Consider the following 23,289-nt stretch of genomic DNA (forward strand, 5'->3'; position numbering starts at 1 on the left):
TAGTTTTAGTGATTTAGTTTTATTGTCAACTAAAAATATGTGCTTATAAATTTCTACAGAGCAATGACTGATTTTATTTGAATTATTTTGCAGTGTGAAGGAATATGAAGGAGTTTTGCCTTATACTTATTATACGTATTAGTAAATCTTTGATAAAATGAATAGTCAGTATTCTATCTTAATCAGTATTTAATATAATCAGCATATTATATATTATACAGTATTGCCATGATCTGTGGTTAATTTTTCACACACATTAGCTAAAATGAATTATTTCTGATTTTACTTTATCAAACAAAAGAATACTTCTGGAGTCAGGTTGAGAGAGAACGCAGGTTCTTTATAATGGAGCTTGGCTGTCAGCTACGAACTCAACGCTCAGCTCCGGGCCAGCACCTATGTATCTTTCCGTGTTGCATAATATAAAACATATGTTTAAACACACACACACACACACACAAAAAGACTCCCCATTCCTAAAAGACAGAGTGGGCTTAGGTCAAAGGTCTTTTAGTCCAAACACACTCTAGTCTGCCCTCCCCCGTCAGGCAGAGGTACCGGTACCACCGCCAATTTAAGTCAAGTCAAGTAGTTTTATTGTCAATACTGCATATGTACAGGACATACAGAGAATTGAAATTACGTTACTCTCCTTCCCAATTTTACAGCAAGTACAGATAATAGATATAATAAAGGAGAATGGGAGACACTATGGGTACAATACAGAGCAGGGACACAAATAGACATACATGAGACAAAAACAAGGTGCAGTAGTGTGGGGGAGGAATAGATATATAAATATAAGTAAAAAAAGAAATAGATATATAATATTAAAGAGTGGGAGACACTATATGTACAATACAGCAAGACACAATAAACATACGTAAGACAATAGTGCAATATTGATGGTGATTGAGATGGAATGACAGTATAAATAGTATATAACAGTAGTGCAAATAGGGTATATGGTATATAATATATTTAAGGCCCCCTATCCTCGCCTGCTCTCTGGCTTTCATACAGAATCTAAACACAAGACATCAATACATCAATATCATTTTTTAAACTCATAAAAAATACGTAGGCCTTCATCACAGATCATTTTCTTGAGGTGGGAAATCTCGACCGAGTCTGAGTTTAGGCTCAGGAATAAATTTATTTGCACGATTCTCAATATGAAGCCTCTTGTTTTGGACTCAATCAGGCAGGGTTGCCAGGTCCAAAAAAACATATCTGCCACCCCTGAATTTTCATCCGCGAATGTATTTTCAAACAAGCCCGATTTGGCGGGAAAAGCGTGAATATGGCAACCACAAATCAGCACCCCCTGGTGAACAAATTGTTGGTATTTTATAAAAAAATATGAAATTGCATTTCTAGGCGGTTCCTAACCCTCAGTTGTTATCCCTGCAGGACGTTTTACGAGACCAGTGGTACAGACCCCGTAACAGACAGCAGAGTTCCACCAGAAGCTCTCCATCACCTTCTAATGGTCTGGACGCGGGGGCTTCTCCCGCTGCCCCAGCCAGTGATGCTGAAGGTGGCATTAAAGCCAGGAGAAAACTGGCCCGGGAACTCCTCGGCAAGCTCAGGAAAAACAGGTAAGCATTCACACAGAATTTACAGTTTCACAGAGTGAAACTCCTATATTATATAGATATATTACACACAGAGTAATCTATTGTAAGCGTTTATTACTTTTATTGTTGATGATTATGTCTTACAGCCAATGAAAACCCAAAAATCAGTGTATCAGAAAATTAGAATATTATATAGGACCAATTGGTACTTTTGACACATTTGACAAGTCCTGCTGGAAAATGAAATCTGCATCTCCATAAAAGTTGTCAGTAGCAGAGGGAAGCATGAAGTGCTGTAAGATTTTGTGGGAAAACAAAACTGCACTGACTTTAGACTTGATAATAAAACACAGTGGATCAACACCAGCAGATGACATGTCTCTCCAAACCATCACTGACCATCAGTAAATTTTACATTTCATTTGTAAATCAAGGGAGAAATCAGAGTCTGGAGGAAGAGTGGAGAGACACACAGTCCAAACTGCTTAAGGTCTAGTGTGAAGTTTCCACCAATCAGTGATGGTTTGGAGAGACATGTCATCTGCTGGTGTTGATCCACTGTGTTTTATTATCGAGTCTAAAATCAGTGCAGTGTTGTTTTCCCACAAAATCTTACAGCACTTTATGCTTCCCTCTGCTGACAGCTTTTATGGAGATGCAGATTTAATTTTCCAGCAGGACTTAGCACACTGCCCACACTGCCAAAAGTACCAATTGGTCTTATATATAATATTATGATTTTTAATATACAGATTTTTGGGGTTTTCATTGGCTGTAATCCATAATTATCAACAATTAAAGAACTAAACACTGGATCACTCTGTGTTTAATACATCTATATAATATATGAGTTTCACGCTTTGAACTGAATCACTGAAATAAAGTAACTTTTCAATTATATAATTTTTTTTTTATTGCAGATACAGAACTACAGTCTGTCATTATTGTAGAACTACAAAGATAGACAGTAGTCTAGAAACATATAGATGGTGTTGATATCCCAATGTGACTGAGTATAAGATGTGAATACCCAATCATGGGTAAATGTACTTAAATGTAAGTGAGGTTGGGGAAGTGATAGTTTAAAGAATTAAGAATTGTATTAATATGTATTAAAATCCCCATGTTTTCCATTTTCTCAGGTCGGAGTTTATGGCCGACAAAAATGGAATTCAAATCACCTCTGAGCTGGAGATGGTGAATGATAAAATGTGCATCTGTGTGGAGCGTGAGGGGAGTTATGAGCGGAAGCTGTTTGTGGAGAACAAGGGAGGCAGCGATGTTGAATTCACCTACTATTCACCTCTTCAGTGGATGCACTGCTTCAAGTTTGAGGACTCGGCGAGAGTCACCCGCAATGATCCTCGACTCATCAGCCCAGGTGAGACTTGTGCTGTGTTTGCTACTTTGCTCTACCTCCTTTTACCTCACTTACCTTCCACTTCATTGTTAGCGGGCTCCGGGTGTCCAGATTGATGGTTCCAATCCTGGTCATGCAGCTTGCCATCAGCTGCCGGAGCCCTGAGAGAGCACAATTGGCTCTTTTCTCTCTGGGTGGGTACAGTAGATGGCGCTCTTTCCCCTCATCCTCCTAGGGTGATGTGAATCAGAACAAGGCTGCGTCTGTGAGCTGATGTATCGGAACCCAGTCGCTGAGCTTTCCTCCGAGCGTTAGCGCTGTGATGCTACTTGGCAATGGCGCATCAGCAGCAGTTTAAAAAGAGGCGATGGCTAGTCTTCATTCTCCTTGTGTTGTAGCAACACTAATGATGGGAAGGGAAAGTCCAACTGACTGGGTGGAATAATCGCCATAACTTTAAAAAACACAATAGTAATTGTTGCAAGTTAGCATTGTTCGCCATACCAGTTGATAACAATGCATTATTCAGTATTTTGCACATCCAAACACTATGGAATCATCTCCACAGATAGAAGTTGGATAGTACTGTGTTATTTAGGACAGATTTTAAGAGATACTAATAGATAAAAATGATAATAAACTGTATAATACTACTGCTTTTACTACTGTTGATGTGCTATACAGCCATCTTGGATTCTGCAAGTAGGAAATTCAATTTGTAGAAGCTTTCTATTTAAAATTGTCTACCTGGAACTAGGAAAAAAACAGCATGCGAATCTCATAGCTTCTGTTTTCTACAGTTTTTCTGTTCATTTTATACTTTAGTACAAAACCTGACCCCTCATTGTACCTGTTTTGTCCTCCAGGTGAGACGTATGAGGTGAAATTGACGTTCTTTGCAGAGGATGTGGGTGTTTTTGCTTCTACAGTGGCCTTTGAGTTTAAAAGCACAGACCTGTCCTCCAGACCGTTCCACATTGTGCGCTTCATAGAGGCGGAGTTCAGGAATCAGCTGGTTATGGCGCTGGCGCCTGTCGAGCCGTACAAACCATTCCGACTGAGCAGCCTCCCAAATGTGAAATACAACGTGGACGAGGGACAGAAACCACAGAGGTACGTAGTAGAGCAGCTCCTCAAACAACCTGCCCATCTCCCCAAGACTCTAATAATATTCTGCATTATAGTTCCTATATAGCAGGGGTCTGCAATAGGTGGCAATTAAAATAAAATAAAAATAAAACGCTTCTCCTGTGAGCTTTTGTTTACATTCCTACCCTCTTTGTCGCGCTCAGCGTTACTTTAGGTTCCACCCGTTTTCGTTTTTCCACCTGTTCTTGGGCTCCCTATCTCCTTATAAGGGCGTTTTTTTTTTCCTGGCCGTGTCTCAATTCAATATCCGGTGCAGCGATAGTGTATTGTACCGTGACCCTGAAGACACGGGTTCGATCCCCTGTGAGGAGCGGCGTGTTTAGTTATTTATTTATTTATTTATTTATTCCTTTCTTCTTGGGTTTACCTGCTTTGAGATCAACTGTTCTGCAATTGGGTTCAACAACCCTCTGGGCTGGAGAGCTACTAGTCTGTAGCACTCCATCCCATTACACTTCATTTTCCAAAACACAATTTTTTTGTGGCTGTTTTATAGTAATGGACCAAGTGCAGTGTTCCTTACATTTTATTTGCCTTTAATTTGTTTTTAACTTAATTTTTTCATATTTTGCAACATAGCACAATGTAATTTAATTCAAATTAGTGGTGTCAAACTATCAGACTAATCACGACAATGTTCTGTGATTAGCTGTGATTAATCACACTTGTTCTTCTTGAGCTACAAGTTTTTATAGTAGGTTTTTAAATGTAAATAAAATATTATATGTAAGAAATGTAAATTTCAATTTAGAATTGTAAAATAATTATATTAGTGGTGTCAATTAAAGGATTAAATTCAATAAAGAAAACTTTTTTTATATTATTATAATCATCTCAGCTTAGTTGTAAGGATTTTTGAATTAGAACTTGATTTGCTGAGTGTAAAAGAGCGTTTTCACACCTGTAGTTGTGAAAGTTTCTGTGGTCTGGTTCAGTTGATAAGTTTGTTTATTCTGAGTGTTTCTCCCTTTGTTTGGTTTGGTTTCACACATGCATAAAAAACGCACCAAAATGCGCACCAATAAACCCCACAAGCAAATAGTCTCCTCTGATTGATCAGAACTGTCTGGCATGGGAGCAAGAAAGTAAATATAGCGAAAAAAGTTCTGTGTTCCAGTGTGTAAAACTGTATCTGTGCAGTGTGAAGCTGCTTTACCAGAGAACATACCACGGTCTTAGTGTGTAAACAGCATGGAGCAGCAGAGACAGCGTTTGATCATAGCAGTATATTATCAGCAGTTTAGCTCAATTAAAAAGGATTGCATTTGATAGCAGATTAGGGGCAGATTACAGCAGAAGTTAAGGGGTCAAACTTGGTAGTATAACTAATTTGCATGTAAAAAATATAATGTGTTACTATGCATGTCGCGATAACTATGTTATTGACTTATCGTGCGATAATTTTTTTTTATCGCGATAATTTTGCCGACGTCGATAACAGCCGCATGTTTCCACATGTTTTTCAATATTTTAAAAAATAATGAATGTAAATGTTACTTTAATCTATTTGTTGTTTTTTTTAAATAAGGGTCTGTTTAATATTTAGTGCAGTTTTTCAGAACCCAGGGTGGGTGTACTTTACTTGTTTTAGTTGTTTAGGATATTAAAATATTTTTATATTGGGAGCCCAATGTCTGCTCTTAATAATATAAAGTTAGTTTAACTGTAAAATGGTGTAATAGTAGTATTATGCTAGTATATTATTATTATTGTGTGGCACATTGTCTTAAAGCACCTTTGGGAGCCCAGAATTAGGAAAAAGCATTTTCTATAGTGGTGCTTTAAAATGACAATATTATCGTTAATCGCAATATTTTCTGGGACAATAAATCGTCATGAAAAATTGTTGTGTTATCGTGACAGATGTGTTACTGATTCCAAATGAATTGTGTGGATACAATTTTAGCTTTTTTTTCTTTTTCCAGTATTTTGCATTATTCCCATCGATTTCTAATTTGCCTTTTTGATTTGATTGTGTCTCCTGCAGTCAGGTCTTAAATCGTCTTGAATATGAGGTTCTATTACAGGACTATAATTGTCCAGGTTACATCAATGATCTAACCACGATCCTGAAAGACGCTTCAAGAGTTCCCCGGGGTCATCTCCAGGATAAGAAGTATGTGACCCACCACACTCATCCTACTCATCATTGTCTTTGTCTTTGGAAATGTGAAATAAATATACCTGCCCAGACAGTTAAATTTTTCTGGTTAAATGTTTCTGTGTGGTGATGTGTGTTTTTAGGTCTCTGCTGGAAACTCCTCTGAGTTTCCAGAACTATGCAGATCGCTTCCATCTGCTGCTCTATCTGGAGGAGGCTCAGATGTTGGTGGACATCAAGAGATACAACAAAGAAAACGTCACCATGACTCAGGACAAGCAGAACAAGAAGCTTCTGGAGCTGGAGGTAAACCCATATTCCCACATATCATGAGACTCCATTCAGCATCCTTTTCGTTAGGAAGATAACGGCTCATCTTTGTCTCCAGGTTCCAGGTGTGTCTGAGAATCGTCCCTCAGTGCTGAGAGGTGATCACTTGCTGCTCACTAAGAGTAAAGATCTGAATCTGCCGTTTGTCACCAAATATAAGGGCTATGTGCACCGGGTGGAGCTCGACAAGCTCAAACTGGGCTTCTCCTCAAAGTAAGCTGAGTTTCAGATGCTGGATATGATGTTTTGGTGTGTCTGCAGTTTCAATATCGAATAGCACAAAGCAAATTCATGGAAAGATTTAATGTTACTACTAGATATGTAGCAAATATTGCTTCACCTTGATTAGTGCTGGGCGATTATGGCCTTAAAAAATAATCTTCGATTTTTTCCCCAAAAATCCAATTTTCGATAAACCCTCCTATTATCTTTGGGGTCAATTTGACCCCATTCAGTGTTTAAGGTCTCTAAAAAAATGGTTGCCATTAATTTTGGGATTCATATTTATTGCCTTTTCTGAATTTGATAAAGTTTCAAATGTTTCAACTTCAATGTCTGTTTTATTGAGGCTGGTTTATTGGTATAAATATTTATAAATATCAATATTTTACACATATTTGTGTGGTAAAAATGTTGAGGTCACTATGACATTCAGTTTTAGAATCTTTCTCTAAATGTCCCTTCACTTTAGGTCCTGACCTAACAACACACTACTGCATATATAACACTTTTATAATATGAATAAAACATTTATAAAAATGCCAGAACTGCTGATAATTTGTTAAATAAACACAAAAAAAATGGTGAGTAAACTTTGCTAACATGTTTAATTATCTTTAATAAAATCATTTTCTGGAGGTTTGTAATAAACACACAGTACAGGCCAAAAGTCTGGACACACCTTCTCTTTTTCAATGCGTTTTCTTTATTTTCATGACTATTTACATTGTAGATTCTCACTGAAGGCATCAAAACTATGAATGAACACATGTGGAGTTTTATGTACTTAACAAAAAAATATTCTAGTTTCTTTAAAATAGCCCCCCTTTGCTCTGATTACTGCTTTGCACACTCTTGGCATCATTCTCTCAATGAGCTTCAAGAGGTGTTCACCTGAAATGAAAAGTTTTCCAACAGTCTTGAAGGAAGGAGTTCCCAGAGGTGTTTATTAGCACTTGTTGGCCCTTTGCCTTCTTCACTCTGTGCTCCAGCTCACCCCACACCATCTGGATTGGGTTCAGGTCCGGTGACTGTGGAGGTTCAGCTCATTTTTTTATTAAGTACATAAAACTCCACATGTGTTCATTCATAGTTTTGATGCTTCAGTGAGAATCTACAATGTAAATAGTCATGAAAATAAAGAAAACACATTGAAAAAGAGAAGGTGTGTCTAACTTTTGTCCTGTACTGTATATTGAAACATATAATTAAAAATACTACAATACTCTGATATAACATTATTTTCCTACACTCTTAATTGTTTGCTGTAGCTGAAAGCTTCTGTGGAGTTAGTGAAATGGAGTGTTCACAGGCTTTTGTGGTTTTCTATTGTTTTTTTTTTGTTTTGTTTTTTTAAGACTAGACATAACTCTGTTGTCTGTGTATGTGGTTCTGCAGGTTCCTGTCCTCCTTCATAAACAACATGAAGTTTCAGGTGGAGTTCACCTTTAACCGGCTGCTGATGAGACTCCAGCACCGCGCTGTGCAGCTGGCCGTCGACCACAATCTGGAGGAGGTCCTGTTCCCCACGGGGTCAACGGCTCCATCTTCAGGCACCAAACCTCATTTAAAGTCAGTGAGCTTTCTTCTTCTCTCTGCTAAATATATATAACCATTTTCACCGGAAACTGTACTGTATATTTCTGTCAAAAGTTTGGACACACTTTCTAATTGAACGTTTTTCTTTTATTCCTACATTGTAAATGAATACTGAAGTCATTCAGACTATGAAGAAACACATAAGGAATCATGAAGTAACTTAAAAGTGTTAAACACACCAAAATACTCTGTGATTTAGTATTTAGATGCTCTTATCTGAGGAGCTGTTCACTTGTGGTTTCCGAGGCTTGTAATTCTGATAAGCCTATCCTGTACAACAGAGCTAGACTGCACTAGAGAATACTTTCAAATTTCTTAAAAGGTTTTAGACTGATTGACCTTCATTTCTTCAAGTATTTTTTTCTTTACTTAGTTCAGTAGTCCTTGCCATAATATCTGCCCTTTGTGCACAGCTTGAATGCATACAGATACTGTAAATACTATATATCTCTTACAACATTAGGCCAGTTTTGATAGTTAGTTATTTATTCATTAAACCTGTCTGGCCTGGGGATTCCTAACTTATTCTGAAGCCTTATCAGTGTAGAAAAATATCTTAGCTTTTGTGTTGCATGTTCGTTGATCCAAGGAATTCAGACGACACGGAGATTGAGAGTGAACAAGTATGATTTATTTCAGATCTGGGAAGAACATTACAGGCATGCATCCTAGCCTAAGCTAGACGTCGCCCCAAGTTCTTCAACCTCGTAGCTTCTGACTCCATATTATATACCCCTCTCTGACGTATCTAGGTTGCTAGGTGGTTGCTAGGCATGAATGAGTAATAGTTCTCGTTTTATGCTTATTCTTCCAAATATGGTATAGTTATGCATTACACTTTAGTTTTTTTAGACCTTCTCGGGACCCGTGAGAGGTATTGATTGACCTTTGTCCAGTAGGCCCTCTGGGGAATCGTGGGTTGCTAACTTCCCTTGCTTCGGTGACAAGGGGAAGATTCATTTCCCCTTTGTGACAGGCCTTGGGTTCATCAAGGTTCACATTCTCTCTTGATCATGCTTTCCTACATTTACAGTAGCCCAGTTCATACTCTCTGTTGATAATAGTTTTACTACATCTACAGTAAGATTAGTTAGTTAGTATATCTTTAACAAAGCTTGAAGCTGTATGTATAATTTTGTAGACGCAATCTTTTAATGTAAGGTTAGAACCCTTTAGTCTGCTAAGCTCTGTAACCTCAAGGTGTTTAGCATTTGAAGAGGAAGTATGCTTTCTGTCGTTGACCCGTTCAAGGGTCTCTTGGGTCGGTTGGGACACGGGTCAGTGCTGCTGATATGAGAGGCATACGTGATTCATTTAATCAAGTATAGAATGTGTCTACATGTGGATTAGTGACTAACTCTTGATTCAGTGATTAATGATTACTAGAATATAGATTATAGCTTACATAGATATATTTGTGTAATATGTGTTTTAATTATAGGTTAAGGCTTTGGCTAGCATGATTATTTTAAGCTAAGCTTGTTATCTTAAGGCCAATCTTCCACATCAGTTATGAGTGTTGCTACATATGGTGCTAACTGTTATTCTGAGCTGGATTACTCACTGACAGTTGATGACAGATTGATGGCACTTCACTAATTAGACAAAGTATTTTCTGCTGTTACAAATGATACGTGTTCATGTCTGTATGTTGCTCTGTATGTAACTCTTTAGTTTTGCAGCTCAGAACACAGTCATGTAACAAGTTTAGAAATCATGTACTTGTTATTAAAAAAGACCACTTAAAAATGATGAGTTTATTTGATTTTACCTCATTGAAAACCTCTGGAATATAATTAAGAGGAAGATGGATGATCACAAACCATCAAACCAAACTGAACTACTTGAATTTTTGCACCAGGAGTGAGTAGCATAAAGTTATCAAAAGCAGTGTGTAAGACAAGTGGAGGAGAACATGATGCCAAGATGCGTGAAAACTGTGATTAAAAACCAGAGTTATTCCACCAAATTGTTCAGCCATTTTTCATTTTCTGCGAATAAATGCTATAAATGAGAATATTTTTATTTGGAATTTGGGAGAAATGTTGTCTGTAGTTTATAGAATAAAACCACAATGTTCCTTTTACTATAAAACCTATAAATAGCAAAATCAGAGAAACTGATTCAGAAACTGTGATTAAGTGATCTCTTAATTTTTTGTATATGTGTGTTGGCAATCAGGCTCTTTGATCGTACTTTGGAGAAGAATCATGAGCAGTACACTGCAGTGTGTAACATTGTGGAGGGAGTGTCTAAACCAGCCCCATATCTGGTGTTTGGGCCTCCAGGAACAGGCAAAACCGTCACCATGGTGGAAGCTATAAAACAGGTAGGTCAGGTTTCGCTAATTGCTAAAGCAAACAAACATGTAGTAAATGCAAACATGGGCATTAAACACTTATCCAAACATACACACAGACTAATTATATGTAACCCGACTCCACTAAAAGCTAATCATGAACTTTAACTGCTTAGATCATTTTATTAATGTCTTAAAAGTATCAAAACAGTTCAAAACAGCAAACTCAAAGATACACTATATTGCTATATTGTAATTACTTGCTTATCCATTTACACTATTTTTTGGACTATAAGGTGCACTTGAAATCCTTCACAAAATTTTCACAAAAATCAACAGTTTCCCAAAAATCATCTGGTGCGCATTATGTTTATATTCTACCAGTCAGGTATTAAGGAGCCACTCCGCTAAAGTACAGCATTATAAGAGTGAGTTTTCAGTGTTCAAGGTTCTCCAACACTAAGGCTGGGTGCAGCAGCATTAGCATTAGCTGCTAACCACAGGTCTAGCTCTGTCGCCATTCAGAGGCGAAGTATATCGGACTGTAGTCTGTGTGTTTTTGCCGTGTTAAAACAAGCTAAATGGTATAAGCTGCAAGCTGATAGCGCCCTGGGTTACTGGATCCCTCAGCGTTCCTCAGTTTAGCGCTATCGTGCAGCTAATGCAAATGCTGCTGCACCTAGACTTAGTGCTGGAGAAACTTCACTGAAAACTCACCCTTAGACAAAATATTAGAAATCTAAGCTTACTGTAAATAAGCAGAAGCGCTTTACTCACCCAAATAAACAGTTTTCAGGAGAGAATTTTTTTTATTTTTTTTTTAATAAAGAATTACAGTTTTGTTTACTTAGACGCTTCCCCCATCTTCGACCATTAGAAGGGAAACATGACTTTGATGTAGGCATCCTTAATAGTGTTGCTTAATGATCCTTATTATCTGGTGCACCTTATGTATGAAAATAGACCAGAAAATAGTGCACCTTATAGTCTGAAAAATATGGTAGTTTAATTCAAGTGTTCCAATTACTTTCATGGCTAGCTTTTACAAACATTAATGGAAAAAATGGGTCTCGCTCTAAAAGCTGGGTATTGTTCTTAATTAGCACATAAATGTGAATTTTGAATTTTTTTGAGCCATTATGATTATTATGTACCTTGCAGAAAGCATCATAACTGTTAATAATCCTTGTTTCTGACCAGACAAGGTGTGTGTGTGTGTGTGTGTGTTCTTGCCAATGCACACTTCTAATATGTAGATACAAGCTTAAAAAGCAAAAGAGCAACCTTATTATTAAACATATTATTCAATATTCAGTATAATATCCCTAGCATGTTTTTTGTTTGCTATTATACCAGGCTAACCTATATGTTTGCATATTGCATCATCCTCATCCATCATTTTGTAATTCCAGCCAAGTGTTCTTACTGTACTGGGCTGAGTGATGCACTCTTGAGAGGGTTATCCAGTTAGTGCTCTGATTCTCAATGTACTGGGCTAAGTGAAAAACTCTTGAGATAATGGTATAATGGCTGAAAAATGTCTTCCTTGTTGGAAGGGAGTGTACAGTAGTGTGTCTCAGTTCTTGGATGGAGTTTATAAAGGGGGAGGGGGCAGACATTGGGAGTAAACGAGTAGATATGAGCACACAAAGAGAAGAAAAAAAAACGGAGAGAGCTAGAGCTTTTATCAGCATGGCCTTCACGCTGGAACTGATACTGTCTGGTACACATGTAGACCAGCCACTGTCTTTGTTAGGGTGAGCATATTTTTGTTTTTATAAAAAAGAAGCTTTAAGTAGGCTTGAGTTATAGGACTGTGGCAGTGTGTGTGAGGTTTAGAAGGATTTAAAAACCTTGAAAGCTATAAAACTACTGTACACTGATTGACAAAAAATAAATAAAATAAAAGAACGCATTCCAGCTTTCTGTGAAGCAGTTATATAGTTTTTTTTTTAAGTTTATCCTTTTCTTATATTTTATTTGTTTATTTATTCAATTATTTTTATTTATTTATTATTACATTTTTATTTTCTTTTTATTCTAATGTTTTATATTTTGATTCCTATGTTCATTATTAATTTTATAATTTCTTATCATTCTTATTATTTTACTTCACTTTTACTATTACCTTTTTATTTAATATTTTATAAATTCTTTACTTTTTGTTTGTCAGTTTTTTATGGTCTTTTAGAATTTTATATATTATTCACAATTATAAAATTAGTATTTCTTTTTTTGTTTCTTTTTTTAACTATTTTATTCCTTATTATTTTTTAATTTCTTATTTAATGTTTTCAATCCCTCCCTTTGATGCTGTAAATGCTCAGCAACATTGTAAATATGGGTCACCCTCAATACTTTTCCTGAGTGAAAATAAAGGTTGATTGATTGATTGATTGATTGATTGATTGATTGATTAAAAGCCTATATTGCTAAATCCAGTCCCCTCTCTCTCTCTGTCTCTCTCTCTCAGGTGGAGAAGTGTATACCTGGCGCCCGTATCCTGGCGTGTGCTCCCTCCAACAGTGCTGCAGATCAGCTGTGTGAGAAGCTGCTGCCTCACGTTGACTCTCACAAAGTCTACAGGATTTACGCTCTCAGCCGCAGCCCTGCAGAGATTCCCCCCAGCCTGCTGGTGAGGAGCTGATTATAAAAATCTGATAAATCATGTTTTCAGTATCATCACTAAACGTGATTTCTGGCTCTGTTTAGGACTGCTGTAATCTCAGTGGTGATGATTACGAGTACCCGAGTAAAGAAGAGCTGATGGACTACAAGATCCTGGTCACCACTGCCTATACAGCTGGCAGGTAAAATAAAAAAAAGAGTTATTTAATCAAGCTTAATCTGGACTATATTATTGTATTGAGATATATTCTGTATTATATAGGGATGCACCAACAAATAGTCTTAAAACAAATAGAGTAAAGCATTTAGCCAAAGACTGATTACCAATGACTGATGATGGAGATTTCATTAAATTTCATTAAATTTGCATTTTTTTTTACTGATGAATAAATTGTATATATAAAAAATACAGAACTGCAGTTTGAAATTTTGCTACAGTAATCATGCATTTATTTCAGAATTGCTATTCTAGTCATACATTTTCCTAACCTGTGCAATTTTAGTCATACATTTACCTTAGCAGTGCACTTCTAGTCATACATTCGCCTAAGCTATGCAATTTTAGCTATACATTTTCCTCAGCATTGCAATTTTAGTCAAACATTTACCTCAGCAATGTACTTCTAATCATAATTCTTTCTAAGCTATGCATTTTTAGTCATATATTTACTTAAGCAATGCACTTTTTAGGCATACATTTAACTAAGCTGTACCATTTTAGTCATGCATTTACCTTAGCAGTGCACTTCTTGTCATACATTAGCCTAAGCTATGCAATTTTTGTCAAACATTTACCTCAGCAGTGTACTTCTAATCATTAATGTTACTAAGCTATGCAATTTTAGTCATACATTTTCCTCAGCAGTGCAATTTTAGTCATACATTTACCTCAGCAGTGCACTTCTATTTATACATTTTCCAAATCAATGCAATATTAGTCATACATCAGTGTGAATCGTGGATTTAAAGTGGTGCTCTGAGCTGGGAGGAAGGCTTGGATGAAAAATGGCAAGAAATAATTTTACAAAACCGGCCGCATGTGAAGAGTAACTTTTGCTCAAGTTTGCCAAAAGTTAATATTACGACTTTACTGTCGTATATTATATTATATAATATGGACAACTTTGGTCTCTATATGTACAACTATTCTTTTTAAAATTAGTGGGTGCGGCTTACATTCAGGTGCACTTTATAACCCAGAAATTTAAACATGTTTTTATCTGTGTGTGTGTGTGTGTGTGTAGGCTGGTCACTGGTGGACTACCTGCGGGTCATTTCACTCATATCTTTGTGGATGAAGCTGGTCATGCTGTGGAGTCTGAGGCTATCATCGGCATCGCTGGTAAGAATTCAGATCATCCCTCAACTATCACACATTTCTAATACATTAATACAAATTAATTAATACTTAAAGTCATGGGATAGCAATATGTAAATTGATCATGGGTTGGTAGTTCTTGCTCTTGGGCTCCCTCTACAGTCGAGAAGAGGAATTTGCTTTACACATGCATTTCTGGACAAGCTGAGAGATACAGAAGTGATATTAAAAAGTGATATAAGCATGCGGACTGAGGCAGTAGAGTAATATTATAGAATTTTACACAAATATGAAGCACAACATTGCGTAGTTTTTGCAGTGTGCCAAGCCTAATGGAGCAATGAAACAGAAGCTATTCTCCAAATTAAAAGATAGTAGAATATTTTAGTACACTGTTTTAAAATTATTCATATATTATTTTCAAGTAAATGCTGCATAATTTGGCTTTAAATTCATATAATTAATGTTATAATGAATAGCTGCATTGTCCAAACCTCAGATTACAGAAATATCTACCAGGTCCTAAGCTGTTTTAGCATCAGTCAGGTGACAGTTGAGTTTTATGGGGTTGTGTTCAGGTCTGCTGCGTGCAGAGACAGGGCAGCTGGTACTGGCTGGAGATCCAAAGCAGCTGGGACCCATTCTGAGATCTCCCATCGCTATTCAGTACGGACTGGGTGAGTTTCTGAACCTTATTCCCTCTAAAATTGTGTGTTTTGTGACTCAGGTTCTCTCATGTCTTAAATTATATTTTATTACTAATTAAAAATATGATATCATAGTCCCTCATTCCTTAAAGTTCTGTACATTTGCACATTAAATTCAGTGTTTTTTCATTATTTTAAAATGTTCTGTATGGCAGATTAATCCTTAATCCATTCAGACTATGAACAAAAAACATATGGAATTATTCAGTAAAGTAAAAAATGTTAAGCCAACCAAAATATATTTCAGATTTTAGATTCTTTAAAGTAGCATCTCTTGCATAGATTAGACAGTTTGTCACATCTCTGCTGGATTTTCTCAGTCAGCTTTATGATGTAGAGTCACCTGGAATTCAGGCTTTCAGTTAACAGCTGTGCCTTTGAGAGCATCAGTTTTGTTGTTTATATTAGTAGCTGAATCTTTTATAGCAGTTGCTGAATTATTTATATTAGTTATATTAGTAGCTGAATCTTTTATTGTTCTTGAAGTCAGCCAGATAGGGTCAGGAAGCTTCAGTCTTCTGACAACACAAAGAAATACACACACTTTTATACAGTATTTGGGTGAACAAAGGTGGGGGCTTTAAGCTCCACCTTTTAACATTATATAACTATACATCGGTTGAATATAATCGTTACCATACATGTTCAGTTTTAGGGCGGATTCTTCCGGCCCCATCTCTTGTCATCATGCCATGTTCCCATTTTTGGAGTTAATCGTGGACAAATCAATATGGTATGTTTTTTTTTTAAAACCCTGTCGTTCACCTGCCCAGCTTTCCCGTGGGAGAAGACTAACTTTGGGCCTCTTGAGACACCTGGTATGACTACTGAATCTGGATAGCCGTTCTCAGCCTTATGAAGAGCTTTTCTGGGTACTTTCCAACTATGGCCAGTTATTATCATATATCACAACTGCCTCCCCCTCAGTTCACAGCCGTGCCTGGTACAGACTGGGCCTTACTGAGGAAGAGCAGACAGAGTTTTAACAGAACTCAATGAACTCGTTCATATATGGCCAAATGTACTAATATATGAGTAGTATAACATATATTGATCCCTAATATCTTAATTAGGGCCCCACAGTAGCTGAATCTTTTATAGCAGTTTCTGATTTATTTATATTATTTATATTAGTAACTAAATCTTTTATAGCAGTTTCTGATTTATTTATATTAGTAACTGAATCTTTTATAACAGTTGCTTAATTATTTATATTAGTAGCTGAATCTTTTATAGCAGTTTCTGAAATATTTATATTAGTAACTGTTTTTTTTATAACAGTTTCTGAATCATTTATATTAGTAACTGAATCTTTTAAAACAGTTTCTGAATTATTTTTAGTAACAGTTTTATTATTTATCAAGCTTAATTTGATCTGTATTGATCATTGGGCACTATTAAAATTAAAGTTATGCAATGTTATAGATAAAAGTCATAATTTTACACACATTAATCAAGGGGAACAAAAGGGGCTGTACTTGACTTTTACATAAAAAGAGCAATTTAAAGCTGCTGTCCATAAGTTTTGGGATTTGGGGGATTTAGTGCCCTCTCTGGTGAGAATGGGTAATTGCACAGAGCATGCGGAAGAACCATGTTAAACTGGGCGGGTGTGATGCGGTCTCCTTTCAGAGCGGATGAATCCGAATCCAGGTTAGGTTCAGTCAGAGAGAGAGAGAGAGAGCTCTGTCAGGAAGCTTCACTCCTTCTCACTCCTTTCTTTGGTTTTACTATGAGTGAATAGAGGAGCTACTGAGCTCTGAGTTTCCCCTTCTGAAGTCTCCAATGCTCCACCAGTCGCTCGCGCTCAGTAAAACTGAGCCGGATCCTCTTTTAGAGGCTGTACGTGTGACGTAAGTACGTAAAGACGTGTGACGCAGCCAGAAGAAGAAGAACTCCCACGAAAAGTGATCCGACATCCCATTCATTTCATTTTTAGAATGAATATATTAATAGGCTTAGCAGGGATGGTCGTTCCAGCACACTGGTAGCATTAAACACAATATTTTATCCATATTCTTCTCCACTCAGAAATGCTTCTGCTTTCAGTTTAGAAACAAAATAATACAGACTGACACTTTAAGCCAAAGCTGATACTAGAACATGTTACTTTAAAGTTGCATATTAATTAAATTGATACATTATTTATAGGAGTTATTGAATATTTTCTAGTAGACAAAGAATTATATATATCAGGTTTTTAACTGTCAACATTTAGCTTCTGAGCTGCTGAATGCTTTCTTTTTATTGGCTCACTTTTAAACTATTTGCATTAATCAGAGTGTGCTTTATTTAAATGTGATTTTAAATCATTTAAACTTAAATTAATGATTAAAACCCATTGCTTTATTGATTATGTTATTCTAGGTCTGTCACTTCTGGAGAGACTGATGACCAAAAACCCTCTGTATCAGAAGGGAGAAACTGGATTCAACCCTCGCTACGTCACCAAGCTGCTGCAGAACTACAGGTACGATGATGACGATCAGTTTGCTTTTACAAATACTATTGTTTATTCCACCTCATTTCACATGCACTCTTAATGTATAAAGCACAGATTTGTACTTTTTTATGTCATGATGTAATTGCTTTCTTTTCTTTTTTTTTCGCTTTCTTTATATATATATATATTTTTTTCTTTTGTGTGGATTTCTATTAAGATCTCCTTGATTTTTTGTGAGCTTTTTGCTTTCTTTTTAAATTTCTTTTTTTTTTCTCTCTCTTTTTTTGAGATCTTGTTTTTTTGGCTTGCTTTTAGGATCTCCTTTTTTTCGTTTATTTCATTTTTCTTCTGTTTTTGTCTGGTCAATACCCTTTGTTACTGGTCACACAAAGGTGCGACAGGGTGTCCTGCTTGCCAAGGCTTAATATACCAGTGCCAACAGGTTCCTTCTTCTTCTTCTTCTTTCTTTTCCTTCTTCTTCTTCTTCTTTCTTTTTTCTTCTTCTTTTTCTTTCTTTTCTTCTTTTTTGTGTGTGTGAAAGTGTGTGATGAACCGAAATAAACTAAACTAAACTAACAGAAATGTAAATCTGTAAACAGTATGAAATGTATTTTATTGTGGATCTGTTTGTTCTGCTCTTCACCAGTTTCTCCATCTCTCTTATACAGATCTCACAGATCCATCCTGAAGATCCCCAACGAGATGTTCTATGATGGAGAGCTGCAGGCGCGTGCAGACGAGTACAGCACCAGCCTGTACTGCAACTGGGAGCACCTCCCTAAGAGAGTGAGTTACAGTGGGCTTCAGCTGCAGATGATGATTAGAACCTGGTTAAAGAGGATTGCTGCAGAACCTGCGTTCACATTACAAACCACAATGCTTAAATCCGGTTTTTGGCTCAGATTGGATTTGTCGGATCTTGTCGGTTCACATTCACATACATAAGTGATCTGTATCTGTGTGTAATGTGAACGAATCTGTCCCTGAAACGCCTCACATGCTCACACTGATACCTGTATAAACGTCTCCTTCTTCACCAACAATGAAAAACCTCATATTAGAGAGACGAGAGACTCGTAGCTTTATAAAGGGAAATGGATGAGTTTGTTAGCAGCTCATATGTGGAGCATCTTTTGCTGGAGTGTAGAAACAGTAAACAGCTGGTCTGAAGCTATAGCTGCACCAAGAGATGTGTTGTGGGTACGAGAGAGAAGCACTACCATGGATCAGATACGTATCCGATTTAGGACCACATATGAAAGTGACCCAAATCTGATTTGAAGAAAAAACGGATTTGGCATGTTCACACAGCCATGAAAAAATCTGATCTGTACCACATTGATAAAAAAATCTGATTTGTGTCACTTAAGCCTGGTAATGTGAATGTAGCCTAAGTTTCCATGACAGGGCAAACAAACTTAAAACAGAACAGAGAAATATTTAATAAAACAAACAAATTTAAAAGAAATGAACATAGGAAAGACTTGCTGTCTATTTTTTAAGATATATTCTTTTCTTTTTTTGTGGCTTTCTTTAAGATATCTTTGCTTTCTTTTGAGATTTTTTTTGCTCTCTTTTTATATATATATATATATATATATATATATATATATTTTTTTTTTTTTTTTTTTGTGTAGCTTTCTATTAAAATCTCCTTGTTTTTTGTAAGTCTATTTCTTTTATGAATGTTTCCTTTTTATAGACATATTTGGCTTTCTTTTGAGAGCTCTTTTTACTTCTTTTATTTTCTTTTTCTTCTGTTCTTGTCTGGTCAATACCTTCTTGTCTGGTTACCCCCGGTCACCCCTCTACAAAGGTGAGCCATGGCCTTATATACCAGTGCCAACTGGTGTGCCTGATTTGAACTGATCACCTCTTGGAATTATGGGAGTTGGAGTTCCTGTGGGTGTCAGTGCATTTCTGTGTTCGCCCTCTGCTGGCAGCTGGCAGAACAAGCCGATCCATTAAAACTAGAGATCCGGAGGGAAAGTAAAAGTGTTTAACCTTTAAAAAGTGCCTTGAGAAGAAGTTTAAGTGTTCTTTAAACTCCACACTTAAGGGAAAACATTTTTTGTACTTAAGTATTGCAAGTAGTTTTTGGTAAAATGTAGTTTTGAAGTACTGAAAGTAAAAGTACAGTACTGTGTTATGTAGTTATTACAGAAAGCATTGAAAAACGGCTCTGGCTTTAGTGATAATGTGGGTTTGGAATGATTCCTTACATTTAAATTTTTGTAACAAGTAAAGATGCAGCACATCTTACCTTGTCTTGTCCAAAATTCATGTATAATGAGTGTAGGAACAAGGAAGTGGTCATAGTGTTATGCTTGGTTGGTGTAAGTTCCTATAAAATGAAGCTGCTCTCTAGAAATTTGAACATAGAGACTACACACATGGTCTACTCTGCACGTGCAGTAAAGACTAAATTGTCAGTCCTGAGTTGTTCTCTCTGCTTATTTCTTCATGTTTCAGGGTTTTCCTCTGATATTCCATGGGGTACAGGGGAAGGATGAGCGGGAGTCCAGCAGTCCGTCTTTCTTCAACACCACTGAGATCACCAAAGTCATCGACTACCTGAAGAAGCTGCTGCTGACGACGCAGGGCAAGAAGGGCATTGCCAAGATCTCGCCCAAAGACATCGGCATCATCACTCCCTACAGGAAACAGGTGGGGGAGAGCAGGAAGGAACTGTTCTAAATATAAAATTATATTAAATTCAACTTTAATTATCAGTAAATGGCAATGGGTGGCAGGGAGACTCAATAAAAAAAAAAAAAAACATACATTAAAATGAAAAGTAATATTAGCTAATAATTGCTAATAATAGGGTCATGCCGGTTCTCCATCAGCAGCCAAAGTCTGAGAGAATAGCTGGCACAGGCATTTGTTAGCTGATGTATTATAGCTGGGGATCCAGTGCTTTCCTCCTCCAAGTGCGATGTGATGCTGCCAAATGATTCTGCATTGGAGACAGTTTGAAAAGAGGCGGAGTCTCACCCTCACCCTCATAGTGTCCAGGAGCATTGTAGTAATATGGGAAGTGCATATGAACTGGAATTGGGTAATTGTCTTTCCAAATTGGGGAGAAAATGACTCTGTTCCCTGTTCACACCTGGGATTAACATGCTGAGTGATCTGATTATAAATGCCAAGCAAAGGTAAATACAGGTGTGAACCATACAGTGCATCTCAAAATATATGTAAATTAAGACATATATGCTTAAATTAAGCAAAGTTAAACAAAGCAAAAATGTGGACAAGAATCAGAATAACTTGACTTTTTTTTGGCTTTTTAATTAAAATAGATATGTGTTAATTAAAATAAATATATGTAAATTAAGACATATGCTTAAATTAAACAAAAAAATATTTTTCTTAGTAAGACTTCTTAAAAAAATGGGATCTCAGAATCTCAAAATGAGTGAAGTAAAATAAAAGTAAATAAAGCAAAGATTTGGACACAAGAATCAGAATAACTTGACTTTTTTGGCTTTTTAATTAAAATAATGTGAAAATTAGAAGTAAAACTTTTTAAGATTGATATTTCTAAAATAAGAAAAAATAAACTTACCCTTACACAATACTTAGAGAGACTTAAATCTAGTGTATTCCAGTGATTTAAACCAATCACAGGAACATATGTGATAACCAGGATACCACACCATCCACCGTCCACACGGGTTAACTGAGTTAAACGTTACAATAAGAAAAAAATTGGCCAACTACCCCCTAGCAGCCCCCTGGGCAGCTCACATGTTGAAAACTACTGCCCTAAGCAATCTTGGGTTGGACAGAAAAAAAACTTACACTGTGTGTGTGTGTGTGTGTGTGTGTGTGTGTGTGTGTGTGTGTGTGTGTTATAGGTGGAGAAACTGAGGAAGGCCATCAGAATGTGTGATAAGGAGCTGAAAGTCTTCAAGGGCATTGACGAGCTGAAGGTATCTCCATATCCGCATGATGTGGCCTTGAAGCAAGATTAGGATACTCCCTCACTCAGTGCTGTCTCCTTACGGCTCTGTTAAACTGTGTGTGTGTGTGTGTTGCAGGTGGGCTCAGTGGAGGAGTTTCAGGGTCAGGAGCGGAGGGTGATCATTGTGTCTACAGTGCGCAGCAGCGGCGAATACATCAACATAGACACAGATTTCAACATCGGCTTCCTCAACAATGAGAAGGTACTAAACAAATACACTAGAAATAAAAATATTATAATTTAGAGCATTTATTGCAGAAATAACTTTAAATAATGCAAAGAAAACAAGTTCATATTCGTACAGTTTTATTTGGTGAAATAACCCTGTTTTTTAATCACATTTTTTATGCATCTTGGCATCATGTTCTCCTCCACCAGTCTTACACACTGCTTTTAGATAACTTTATGCTAATCACTACTGGTGCAAAGATTCAATAAGTTCAGTTTGGTGGTTTGATGGCTTGTGATCATCCATCTTCCTCTTGATTATATTCCAGAGGTTTTCAATAAGGTAAAATAAAAAAAAAAACTAATCATTTTTAAAGTGGTTTCTTATTTTTTTCAGAGCTATATATATATATATTAGAGTAGTGTAGTAGTTCTACCTGCATTTTATATAATCAGCAACTAAAAGGCAATTGAATTTTCACTAATTAATAATGATAAACAACAGATTCTTCTTAAAAAAAATCACTTCAAGTTGTTTTAAAAGGGACACCAAAAATGTACTTTGGGGAAAAAAAAGTGCATCTAAAAGTATTTTTTAAAAAAAGTAAATAATATGTTGATATATATATATAAATGCTGCATGTTTTACATATAAGTAGTGCACTATATAGTGCATAGGGATATGTGTGTATATATATATGTATATTTATATATATCTTCATCCATGTTCCCAAAGGTGTAGTAACATTAATTTAATATATTGTATCAGAAACTACTGAGGTATTAAAGTATAAATACTAGAGTTTAAAATATTTCTGTAGAAATTGAGGTATCAACTCAAGCTTTTTACTCTTTAAATAAAAGTGTAAAAAGTACTGAAAAGTTTCAAAACTACTTAAAGTGGATCAAATAAACCAATAGTGTGTCGGGATGGTACAGTTGTGGTCAAAAGTTTACATACACTTGTAAAAAAACATAATGTTATGGCTGTCTTGAGTTTTCAATAAGTTCTACAACTCTTATTTTTCTGTGATAGAGTGATCGGAACACATACATGTTTGTCACAAAAAACAGTCATAAAATTTGGTTCTTTCATAAATTTATTATGGGTCTGCTGAAAATGTCACCAAATCTGCTGGGTCAAAAATATACATACAGCAACATTAGTATTTGGTTACATGTCCCTTGGCCATTTTCACGGCAACTAGGCGCTTTTGGTAGCCATCCACAAGCTCCTGGCAAGCTTCAGGTCGAATGTTTGACCACTCTTCTTGACAGAATTGGTGCAGTTCAGCTAAATGTGATGGTTTTCTTGCATGAACCCGTTTCTTTAGCACTGTCCACATGTTCTCAATGGGGTTTAAGTCAGGACTTTGGGAAGGCCATTCTAAAACCTTAATTCTAGCCTGGTTTAGCCA

General features: G+C 36.4%; 1 protein-coding gene across 1 annotated transcript in view; it reads left to right on the forward strand.

The window, feature by feature from the left end:
• The window catches only part of LOC103045788 (putative helicase mov-10-B.1), a 41,699-nt gene that overhangs the window by 11,480 nt on the left and 6,930 nt on the right, over nucleotides 1–23,289 (forward strand). The window contains exons 3-19 of the mRNA XM_049486024.1: nucleotides 1,414–1,601; nucleotides 2,723–2,961; nucleotides 3,807–4,053; nucleotides 6,077–6,205; nucleotides 6,334–6,496; nucleotides 6,579–6,733; nucleotides 8,138–8,311; nucleotides 10,520–10,667; nucleotides 13,111–13,272; nucleotides 13,350–13,447; nucleotides 14,510–14,607; nucleotides 15,162–15,260; nucleotides 17,658–17,760; nucleotides 18,402–18,519; nucleotides 20,206–20,400; nucleotides 21,597–21,671; nucleotides 21,780–21,905. Of these exons, the coding sequence (XP_049341981.1) occupies nucleotides 1,414–1,601; nucleotides 2,723–2,961; nucleotides 3,807–4,053; nucleotides 6,077–6,205; nucleotides 6,334–6,496; nucleotides 6,579–6,733; nucleotides 8,138–8,311; nucleotides 10,520–10,667; nucleotides 13,111–13,272; nucleotides 13,350–13,447; nucleotides 14,510–14,607; nucleotides 15,162–15,260; nucleotides 17,658–17,760; nucleotides 18,402–18,519; nucleotides 20,206–20,400; nucleotides 21,597–21,671; nucleotides 21,780–21,905 (2,517 nt within the window). The remainder of the gene's footprint in view (nucleotides 1–1,413; nucleotides 1,602–2,722; nucleotides 2,962–3,806; nucleotides 4,054–6,076; nucleotides 6,206–6,333; nucleotides 6,497–6,578; nucleotides 6,734–8,137; nucleotides 8,312–10,519; nucleotides 10,668–13,110; nucleotides 13,273–13,349; nucleotides 13,448–14,509; nucleotides 14,608–15,161; nucleotides 15,261–17,657; nucleotides 17,761–18,401; nucleotides 18,520–20,205; nucleotides 20,401–21,596; nucleotides 21,672–21,779; nucleotides 21,906–23,289) is intronic.

Source organism: Astyanax mexicanus, chromosome 12 (genome assembly GCF_023375975.1).
Source record: "Astyanax mexicanus isolate ESR-SI-001 chromosome 12, AstMex3_surface, whole genome shotgun sequence".
In the NCBI taxonomy this organism is placed as follows: Eukaryota; Metazoa; Chordata; class Actinopteri; order Characiformes; family Acestrorhamphidae; genus Astyanax; species Astyanax mexicanus.